This window comes from Belonocnema kinseyi, chromosome 6, assembly GCF_010883055.1.
Source record: "Belonocnema kinseyi isolate 2016_QV_RU_SX_M_011 chromosome 6, B_treatae_v1, whole genome shotgun sequence".
Lineage (NCBI taxonomy): Eukaryota > Metazoa > Arthropoda > Insecta > Hymenoptera > Cynipidae > Belonocnema > Belonocnema kinseyi.
Genome location: NC_046662.1, coordinates 92,656,213 through 92,667,651, shown reverse-complemented (window position 1 = coordinate 92,667,651; position 11,439 = coordinate 92,656,213). Strand labels below are relative to the sequence as shown.

The window sequence follows — 11,439 nt, the reverse complement described above, 5'->3', positions numbered from 1 at the left end:
TAAGACTAGTTTTTATTTTAAAAAATTGACAAATTCTTGTATATTTCTGTCCAAAATCATTTTATGGTTTGAAAGAAATGAGTTAAATATGCGAAAATTAAAAGAAGGAAGGAAACTTAACAGTCAATTGAGGTTATGTTAGCGAATATTATTTATGCCTGGAAAATACGCTAGTTTGTAAACACAATAAATTAGTATTAACAAAGATATTAGGTATTAAAACAGATTACGAGGACCCTTGACTTAATTGATTTAATTGATTTAAACCAATGTAACTTCGATTTTTGATTTTTGATCGCCATCTGAAGAAAGTTTGATGAACTTCTTGGATTGGAACTTTTTGCTGCTAATGTCAGCTAATGTGAACATAACCAAAACGAAGCAGAAGCTTTTTCGCGATTCTGCAATGATGGAAATTTTTGACGTTTTAATTTTTTCGTGATTTTTCCGAAGTGTTTCAAAGTTCGGATATGATCATGTTATGGATGGATATATAATTAAATTACTGCCTGTAGTCTTGTCACAAAGGTAAAGGGATTTATCTCTTTTTCTAAGCGGATAATGACTACGAATATTTTTCGTCTCCCAGAAAGTTTTGTGTTTCGTTTTTACATTTCATTAAGTAATTTTTAATGTTTTATGTCTTATCATTTTTCTGTCATTATATGTATTTTCTTCAAGAAATAGTATCTTTGAAATATAATGCTGTCAAATTAGTTTCTATCAGTTACTATTTAATTAAATCGTAACATTGAGGAAATCTCATTATTTTTTGTTATTTTTTTATGTATACGATATGTCACTTTCGCCTTTTAATTTTATTTTATGTTATGCGTATATAATTAGATAGAGAATATTTATTAGATACTGTATAAAAGCAAAGAATAGCTCTAAAATAGTTTTTATTGTGAAAGATCTTTGATTTATTATTGATCACAATTTTTTTAAACTATTTAAAATAAATAGTCTTTTTATGAGATATATATTTCTTCATCCTTCAAATTTAAATTCGATGTTTAAAGTGAAATTACATTTACTTCATAAAGATCAGCTTGCATTTTGCTAAGACCTAGTTTAAATTTTTTTCACTTCTAAGGTTTTATGATTCCAAAAATGATAATAAAGTTAGGGTTTCTAATAAAGGGATTAATTCTAACAATTAAAATAATTAATACAATTTTTGAGAGTTTTCAGGATGTCGAACTTTTTACTTTTCCAATTTCGTTGCATTTTCAAATTATACGCTCTGAGTAATAGTTGAAGAACCTAAAATTCAAAAAGTTTTTGAATAATTTTTATTTAAACTTTATTATACCTATATTAACTTATATAAATTATGGTTGAATAAATATTGACAACTTTTATTTCAATAACATAATAATTCAATAATAATAATATAAAAATTATGATTTTTAGAACTCTTTGATGTTGCCATGGATACGGGAGCACATTGTGGACGCCTGGCATAGCAGAAAGAGTTCAAGGGCCCAAAGAAGGTCCTTGATTCTTTCTTCCGTCAGATCAGGGGTTCCTGAAAATCTTAACACCGCCATGCACATGCCATCGTCTTCTGCACCCGATACATTTACCGTTAATATTATCAGGTCGTTAATGATTACTAAAAAAATCCGATTTCAATTCAAACCAAATTTAACTTTACAGTCATAAATCTCTAAAATTATATGAAAAATTAGTCTTAAAAGAATGAAATATTTTATTGAACAACAATTTCACTATATTTAATAACTCTTGATCTAATTTGACATTTAGTTTTGGAGGATCTGTACTGGAAGTAACCGTAAAACCAGAATACACAGTCGAGAAGGTAAAATCTATAGCAATGAAACACTTTTACGAGCAAGATGAATCCAAGTCTGCATCCAGCTTTCGACTTGTACATGTCAATAATTGTAAAGCACTTGCTGATGACAAAAAATTAATAGAAGAGGACTGCAATAATTCTGGTAAATTTTGAAACTGAAGTTTCTTACTGAAGAAAATGTATCTTTTTATAATAAGTGGTTGAAATAAAGAATTGAATTATTTATTTAGACGAGCTGCTATTAGCGGAGATTAGATCGTTCGAGGGAAAGGAAAATTTATCGGACGAATTATTGAAGGGGCCGACTGAAGCGGAAATATTACGCGCGACTGCTGATTTGCCTATAAAAAATCCCCCACGACCTATGCCACCTTCAGATTGCCCAGTTGATGTGAGTATTTTCACTTTATTATTATTATTATTATTATTATTATTATTATTATTATTATTATTGTTATTGCTATATTAAATATCAAACTGAAATATTTTTGCAGTTTCATCTAAGAAAAGATTCTGTGTTAATATTTCCTAATGTTATATCATTTAGTTTCAGCACGAAATTCACAAAATATTAATAACCCTCGTGCAAGCTTCAGCCAAAATTCTTATGTACAGTCCGGATGCAGAAAAATGTTATAAGAATATTAAAGAGAGACTAGAAGCCAGATATAAACCGCCGAATGATCCCAAGGCTGTGAAATACCTTATGGATATGGGTTTTACAGAAAATAAAGTCATCAAGGCTCTAAGTTTAAGAAAGTTAGTATTTCGATAATTATTCTTTAATTTCAAAGGCGGGGCCTCGAATTCAATTTTAAATTCTTAAAACTTTCAACATTCAATTATGGAGAAAATCATAAAGTTTATAATACCATGTCCCTGAAATAATATACACTTATGTTTGGAGGAATAATTTTCTTAATTACAGGGTTTCCTTAAGCGTATCACAAAAACAAATAACTCGCAGTAATTGTACAGAAATTTAATATGAATTAACTTTACGCGCCAAAGAAACCTGGTGAGTGAAAAGCGAACCTAGCCAAAAACAATTAAAAAAATTGTCAGGGAGTTTCAATGGTCAGAAATGTTGTTATAAAAATCTGTTAAAAATCAGGGAATTCGTATAACTTTAAATAACTAACTTTGATTTATATTTCTTTTTTGCGGTAACTTCTTTCTGAAGATTATGTTTTTAGTTATAAATTTTTGTTATTTGTTTAAAATTATTAAAAATTCGTCTGTTTTAGTAGAAATTTGATCTTTGTTAAATAAAATTGAATCTGTTTGTATGAAAATAAATCTTCCTTGCTCGAGGATTCAACTATTTTCTTTGAAAATGTTGGTTGAACCACTTTGTTGAAAAATCATTTTTTGTTGAAGATTCATATTTTCAGTTGTAAATTCATCTCTTTTTTTGGAAGACCAACTATTTTGTTGAAAACAGATATTTTTTATTGGAAATTGAACTGTTCGAGTTTTTGGTGATAAATAGGTCAACTGCAATCTTTTTTGGTTGATATTTCAAATTTTATTTAAATTTCTCTTTTTAATTTAAAAATTCATCTGTTTTAGTAGAAATTTTACCTTTCTTTAATACAATAGAAATCTGCTTAGTTGAAAATTAAACTTTCTTGATTCAGAATTCAACTATTTTATTTGAAAATGTTGGTTAAACCACTTTGTTAAGAAATCATTTTTTGTTGAAGATTCATATTTCTAGTTGCAAATTCATCTTTTTGGTTGAAAGTTTAACTATTTTGTTAAAACCGAATCTTATTTAATTGAAAATTCAACTTCTTGGATAGAAGTGCAACTACTTTGTTGATTTCTTTTGAATGAAGATTTATTTTTTTATTTGAAAATGATTTTTTCTGAAAATTAATATTTTCTACTTAAAAATTTAATTTTTGTACAGAAAATTTCTTCATCTCGCAAATCATTATTTTTACACTTGTTGCAATCAATATGGATAGAAGAAATGCTTTATTTTGATCTGAAATACTTTTTTTTCTATTCTATGCAAAATCGAATAATTTTTACTTTTGATTTTCACCCATGAAATTCAAGGGTTTCTATGTTATTGAATTGAGAAGGATGTTAATTGAAAATTGTTGAATTTTATGGTTAATTAATGTTTTATGTATTTAAAATCAGAATTGTTTCATTTATGTATAAAATATTTTTCTACCTGCAATACTTTTTAAATTTTAGAATGAACACAGCCGATGCTCTAGAGTGGTTAATAGAACACCAAGATGATTCTGACGAAGAGGATTTACAACTTCCAATTCTTGATTTAGATGCAATGATTGCAGGACCAAGCACATCAGGTAATTTTGTTGTAACTATATTTCTGAATATATTTTTACAAACGATAAGTGCATTTTTATTTTATTTTTAATATGATTGCATGTATTTATTATTTTATTTCAGGCAATAATGACATTCAAGTAGAGCCAAATCTTGTGAACATTGTGACTCTCACTTTGGATAGTTACCGACAATACAAAAAATTGGAATTTAAACCTAGTCCGAGAATTATGCAGTCTCTTCAAGAAATGGGTTTTGATGAGAAAAGAATCGTCGAAGCACTCAAAGTCACTGGAAACAATCAAGCTAATGCGGTAAGTCATCATTCTAAAATTGTTTTAAATTCATTTACAAATTTTTAAGGAGTGAATTTGATAAGATATTAATTGACAATTATTATTTTTAAAGTGTGAATGGTTGCTCGGAGAGAGAAGACGCAGTTTACACGATTTGGACGAAGGCATCAAACCAGATGAGCCAATCTACAAAGCAATTATGAGTAATCCTCACATACAGCTTAGTCTCACCAATCCCAAATTCTTACACGGTATGATTCAGATATACTTTAGTAACATTATTTTAGGGAGGATCATGTGCAACTTCCAAATCATAATATCTTGCAAAAGTTGTAAATACGTTCTTATAAAATACACAAAAGAATTGAGGAGATTACTTATATCGCAGGATTCCATAATAATATATACATATTGAGCTTCTAATTATAATTTTTAAGAAACAAATGTTTTGTTTTTTTTACGCCTAGGAAAATTTTAATTTATAAATAAATAATGTTCTGGAACTAATTAGTCTGGAAGAGGTCGAAATGATTAGTTTCTGCCTATATTCATTCATAAATTCTTATTACAATTGCAATCGTGCAAATTTTCTGAATCGCACTTAAATATTCGGTAGCAAATTAAATAAAACCATTTCAAAATTAATTATTATATATTAATCGGTGGTGAGTTTTCAGTTTATTAATTTCCATTAATAATTCATATGTTAAAAAAAACTTATGTTCTTCAAAAGAACGCGGAATTATAATAAAAAGTTTAACATATTTCAAGAACATTACATAATATTAGATTTTAGTAATTGCATATGTTCCTACTTTAAAAAGTTTTACTGCGGATAAAATAAATAATGGAATATATTTGCAGCTTATTTATCGATTCTGGAAACACCATCGTCGACAAATTTATGGATTAACGATCCCGAAGTGTCTCCCGTACTTAGCCAAATATTCAAGACATATCATGCTGAAAAACATGCTATCGACATGAGTCGATACAACAGCTAGCGTTTCGGGAGTCTGGGTTCCAGCGTTAACAGATTGTCGATATTTTCGTATAAATTTACATAACATTCTTTTTAAATTCCTACTACCATAACGAGTACTGTTGTTCATCAGATTCGGACGATTCTTAATAAATATTTAAATCAGGGTCGTGAAGAACTATTCAATCTTGAATTGAACTTTTCTTTCTGGATGTTAACTATGAAAAAAAGATATATTAATCTCGAAAATTCTTGTAAGAATCGTTTGAATGTGGTTTAGAAAGAAATGTAGTCGATATTTATTATAGATTCTAGATATTTTTATGGTCGAGACGATCCTCGGAAGTTTCTTGTGAAGAAAGTATTCATAGAATATTTGCAGTTTTTAATTTAATTGAATAATATTATTGCTTGATAATCATAAAAGAATATTCTTCATGGAGAATCGACTCGGCTTTTGTGTTCATACTCGGTTATAAAATCATAAAATATTTATCAACCGAGGTAAAAAGTAGACCATCATGTTGAAAGTTGACGCTAGTCAGATGAAAATAATTACGCGATTGTTAAAAATGTCCGCTATTGTGATTCATTCGGTTTAAACCCACTTGCTATAATGGCACTGCTTCTCGTGGATCGCGATTTTTTGTGATATTATATATTATCCGTCGTTATTCATTACTTTTACAGTATAGAATTGCGGACGATTTTACTCTTTTTTTACTAGTAAATTTTAAAAAAATGTGAATCATAAACATTATAGAAATATTGTTTTATATCTGTATGAATTTCCTTTATGGCGAATAGCAAATGTTCTGCAAACGCGACACGAGGTTCTTTGCATAAGCTTTAAGATTCGGGAGCAAAGAAAAATGTAGATATATACATATTTGAATGTTTAGAAATACCGAACTGATTCTAATAATTTTTTGAAAGCCATTTTATACTTCTCGGATTTATATTTTACCTACATTTGTGTCGCAACATTTTATGTATAAACTAACTGAGATATCGAGATAAACATTTGGGAAAATAAATTTTTATGGTTCTGAATTAATGAAAATACAAAAAAATCAATTTTGGAAATTTTTGGTTGTATTTACAGAAATGTAAAACTTCACAAACGGTCCCTAGTGCGTTTTGTATAATTTTTCAAATCTTCAACTCAATATCTCAATTCGTGTGAACGTGAATTGTTGCGTCAAAAATGTCGGTAATTTATGAATCGGGTCAGTCAGTATCACATGGCCTTAATTATCTAAATTAATTAAATTTGATCTCTGACTTAAAGTTCCTTTAGGGCTAGATATAGATCATGTTTTTAGTCTATTTTTAAATTATTAATGTATAAAAAAAATACAATACCTTTTTTTATAAAATGATCAAACTAATTTCTATTTTTACTTGTGAAATTTCGGAAAATTGTGTATTAAATAAAAAAAGTTTAGATGAAATCTTCAGATTCCAGTTAGAAAATAGTCAGAAATGTTATGTTCAATATTTACTTACTTATATTGAATGTGTATATTTGTTGCTTCCACTGAACAATAATTTTTTTTAAGAGTCGGATATAGTTATATGTTGAAAGAGAACTGACAAAAGATAACACTTTCAGCAAAAAACTTTTTTAAATGTAGTACAATATTTAAAATGCGAAAAAGTAATTAAAATCTTGTATGTTTTGTAGTATGCTGTATACATTCCGTAATTAAAAAAAGCTTCATGTTATAGGCATTATTAGAATTTTGAAATTGTTGACAATTGCTCATTCGATGCAAAGAACACGACAATGCTATGTAATTGAATCTGAAGTAGACAAAAAAAATATTTTTTGATTTGATAGGGTCTAATTTTTTAACTACCCTCCTATTCATTTTTTTAATCGTTTAATTTTATAAATGCTTTTGAATTTCACGCCATGTGTGCATTTTCAATGATTTGCGACGTGTCATCAGGACAGAATGGGTTACCGGTTTGTACCAAGGTTTTTGGGAAACTTCCTTAACTTAAAATCGAAAACGTATTCATTTTTCAATACATAAAACCCGTCCTAAGACACAAATAATCTTGTAATTTATTTTAAAAGATAAACGATACATTATTAGAAGATACCTACATTAGCAACAATGGCTATGACCGTAAGGAATGTTGGGTGAGACGGAGGGTGGATTTTGCACTATATCACTCACACTATATTGATATTACATTAACAGATTTTTTATTTCTTTGAAAGCTGCGCGCTTCATCAATTCTGTCTTGCAAAAATGGTCTTTTATTTTGAAAGTGATGGTAAGCATTATTTATTTTATTCAGTTGATCTATATTTTTTAAATGTAAATTTTATAGCTGAATTGCGCAAAAAAATTTTAGGTTAGATTTAATTACATATTTTTTCTTTTGAATTTCAGTGGTGCAACCACCTGTAACATTATTTATGGGTATTGACAAGTATGAGAGTGAGTATTTTTATTATTCTTTTATTTTATGTTTAAAAAAAGGTCTGCCGAATTTAAAATTAAGAATTTATTTTTGAAATCCACATAACCGCACTTTTTTATACCAAATGGATCAAATCCTCAAATAAAAAGCATCAAAAGCAAATTGAAACAGATTAGTCTTAAAATGAATAATATTTTTGTCTAATTCGTTGGATTTCACTTAATGTATAGTTCTTGAACAAAAAATCTGACCAAGCTGATTCTTCTTAATTGGTCAAATTACAATCTGAATTAAAGTTTTTGGACCTTTTCATTTTTAATTGCTTGGTTGATTCTAGACGAAGATCTCATAAAATGGGGTTGGCCTGAAGATGTTTGGTTCCATGTGGATAAATTCTCATCAGCTCACGTCTATTTGAGACTTCGATATGTAAGTTATATTTTTTTTAGCAATTTCACTTAGTTTTTTTAATTGACATTTAAATAGCAGACACCCTATGGTAAAAATACAGTATATATTTGTGATAATTGTTTTTAATTCCACTTTTCAAAGTCTTTTACATTTCCCTTATTTATTAATAATTGTACATGAAATTGTTAGTGAATCAGTATGTGACCAGTAGAATGTGTTGCAATTGAATCGAATTGACTGGAATTAAAGAAAAAAAGTAAACCTCTGTTATTTTTTTTCGAAAACTTGCCATTATATCGAGATCATGCTTCATTTTTTGTAACAGAAATATGAAATAAAATAAGAATGATTCTTTATTGGCAAAAATAGCTTTATATTACTAAATTTAACTATCTTGTTGAAAATTAGTTTTTTTTTTTAAATTCTATTTTGAAACTCAAGATTTAACTTCTATTTTTCGTGGAAAATAAATCATTTTTAGTTTGTAATTCAAGTTTCTGTTTAGAAATTCATGCATATTGCTGAACATTCAACTCATGTTGAAGTTTTTGTTAGTAAATTTAACTATTTTTTATTCAAAATAAAAATATTTTTTGGTTAAAATATTAACTAGTACATTTTTGGCTCTGAATTCATCTTTTTTGGCAATGAAACGTTAATTACTTTGTTGAAAGTTTAACTCTTTTGTTAAAAAGAATTTTTTAAATCAGGACTCATCATTTTAATTTAAAATTTATCGTTTTAGTTTTAAAATAAGCTATTATACTAAAGATTGCTTTTTTTAGTCTAAAAATTAATTTTATTTATGGAAAATTAAACTATACCAGCTGAAACTTTATTTATTTTGTTGCATTTTTTTAAATTAATTTTTTAAAGTGAAAATGTAGCTATTCCAGTTGAATATTCCAGAATTGTGTAGTTAAGAATTCCTCTTTTTTATTAAAGATTATTTTTTGAACTAAAAATTTAACTATTCAACTATTGGTTGAAAACAGGAATTCGGACGAAATGAAGGGGCATTTTTGGATATTTGCCAATTATTTCGATAAATTGAAAAGAATTTTGCTAAAAACTAAGCTTAGTCGAAAAAATGATAAAAATATCATGAGCCTACGAAGGCACAATTTCAGAATTATGTATTAATCGTATTTTATATAAAAAAGAACAAAAAGGAACGTAACGAAACTTTCTTTACGTTCCTTTTTGTTTCTTTCCACATAAAACTTTGACGAATCATAAATTTGACAATGTGCCTCCATAGGTGCATTGTTTTTTAGTGAGTTTTCATACTTAGCATTATTTTCAGGTAAATTATATGGAATTTTAAGAAATAATTGGAAAATATCTGAAAATGCCCCTTAATTTCTCGTTCGAATCCCTGGTTGAAAAAATATATTTTTTAGTTGAGAATTCGTTTTTTTTTTAATAATCTTCTTTGTTGAAAGTAAATGGTTTTGATTTAAAATTCAATCATTCTGGTTAAAGATTTATAATTTTAGCTGAAAATGCATCTTTTTAATTTAAAATTTAATTACACCAGTTGAAAATTAATTATTTTAGTTGAAAACTCGTCATTTTGTTTGAAAGTGTTTCTATTTTTTTTCAAAATTAGTATTTTTCGTTGTTGAAAATGAGGTTTTTTCCTGAAAATATAAATGTTCCAATTGAATATTCCATAATTTTATTTTAAAATAAATTTCTGGTTGATTATTAATTATTTTAACTAAAAGTTTATCTATTCGCAATTTTGTGTTGAGAATTATTTTTTTAGTTGAGAATTTATGTATTTGATTAAAAATGCATCTATCTCATTGAAAATGCAATATTTTTACTTGAAATGTGAGCAATTTGAAGCGGTTTAAATTTAATTCAATATAAAATTCACATTAATTTTACCCAAATATTCACTGAATTTGAAGTATTAGAAGATAAAATACAAATTTGTATGAATTATTATTTAATTAATCGATCGTGCTAATATATTTAAGAATATCTTGTAATATGATTTGACAAAGCTTCATAAATTAAACATGTATTAATTGAATCCCTAGAAACTGAAAAAAATCATTATTTGTAAAAAGTATTCCTGGAAAGAATTTGAGATACCTGAAAAAAGCTGGAATTGCCAGTGAAGTTTTTCCCAGGATTTGAGTAGACACCCTGATATATAAAAATGCCCCTTAGATTTTTTTTATTAGTTTTCCCAAACAAATTACAGGGGCAGACGATCGACGACATTCCCGGTTCAGTTTTAGAAGATGCAGCACAATTAGTTAAAGCGAACAGTATCGAGGGTAACAAAATGAATGACATCGATGTCGTCTACACGATGTGGGCCAATCTAAAAAAAACACAGGGTATGGAAGTCGGTCAAGTAGGATTTCACAAGGAGAAGGAAGTGCGAAAAATTCACGTCCCGAAACGCATAAACACAATAGTGAATCGTTTGAACAAAACTAAGAGAGCAGCAGATATCAATTTCAGGGCAGAACGAGAACAGAGGGACAGAAAGGAACGAGAGGACAAGAAACAGATTTTGAGAGAGCAAAAGGAAAAGGAAAAGGCCGAAGAAAAACGACGTCAGGAAGAAGCAGAAATGAGGTGAGACTTGGTCTCAAGATTTTTTTATACACTACCTGCAAGCTTATCTTATAAAGAAAGTTTTAACATTTGAAATAAAATTTAATAGCTGCCTTTGGTTTCAGGAGTTACAATTCATTATTTACCACCGCAAACATGACAACAAACACGGAAAATTCCGGTTATGACTCTGACGATTTTATGTGATGAAGCTTTTCCTTAAACTTTAATACGAGTGAATTACTTGCCTGGATTCCAAATAAAGGTTGCAGGAGAATAACCGGCGAGAAGTGTATTGTTAATACCTGAACGGTTATTGGAAATTATTTTCTGCACACAAATACTCCGATGATTTTTCCCGAACTCTGTGGTATTATTGACGATCTTGAATTATTATAACGATATTGTCACGTAACTCAAACAAATAATTATTAAGTACTTAATTTATTCTCTTCTCAGACTCTGAAAACTACTTTTCTTTTATAATAATGCATTTTCAGAAGCTAAATTCTAGAAGTCCGATTCACCTTAGACAGAAAAGAGAAATTCAAGTGCGGTTTTAGCGAAGAAAAGTATTTTGAGCAATTAAATTTATTAAA

At 27.9% G+C, this 11,439-nt stretch overlaps 2 protein-coding genes across 3 annotated transcripts; both read left to right on the top strand.

Annotated features, from left to right (window-relative positions):
* Positions 1-7,250, top strand: LOC117175044 (ubiquitin-associated domain-containing protein 1). Of its 2 annotated transcripts, none has more exons than XM_033364567.1 (9): positions 1-132; positions 1,417-1,604; positions 1,771-1,964; positions 2,053-2,213; positions 2,370-2,581; positions 4,034-4,152; positions 4,256-4,446; positions 4,541-4,679; positions 5,293-7,250. In XM_033364567.1, exons 2-9 carry the CDS (start codon positions 1,426-1,428, stop codon positions 5,430-5,432), a joined length of 1,335 nt encoding a protein of 444 aa, XP_033220458.1. In that variant the 5' UTR covers positions 1-132; positions 1,417-1,425; the 3' UTR covers positions 5,433-7,250. The 2 variants fall into 2 exon arrangements, with proteins under 2 accessions (XP_033220458.1, XP_033220457.1); XM_033364566.1 differs by lacking the exon at positions 1-132 and adding an exon at positions 231-528.
* Positions 7,251-7,551: 301 nt separating this feature from the next.
* Positions 7,552-11,439, top strand: LOC117175133 (coiled-coil domain-containing protein 25). The gene is made up of 5 exons (XM_033364712.1): positions 7,552-7,699; positions 7,819-7,866; positions 8,187-8,278; positions 10,479-10,861; positions 10,966-11,439. Exons 1-5 carry the CDS (start codon positions 7,675-7,677, stop codon positions 11,045-11,047), a joined length of 630 nt encoding a protein of 209 aa, XP_033220603.1. The 5' UTR covers positions 7,552-7,674; the 3' UTR covers positions 11,048-11,439.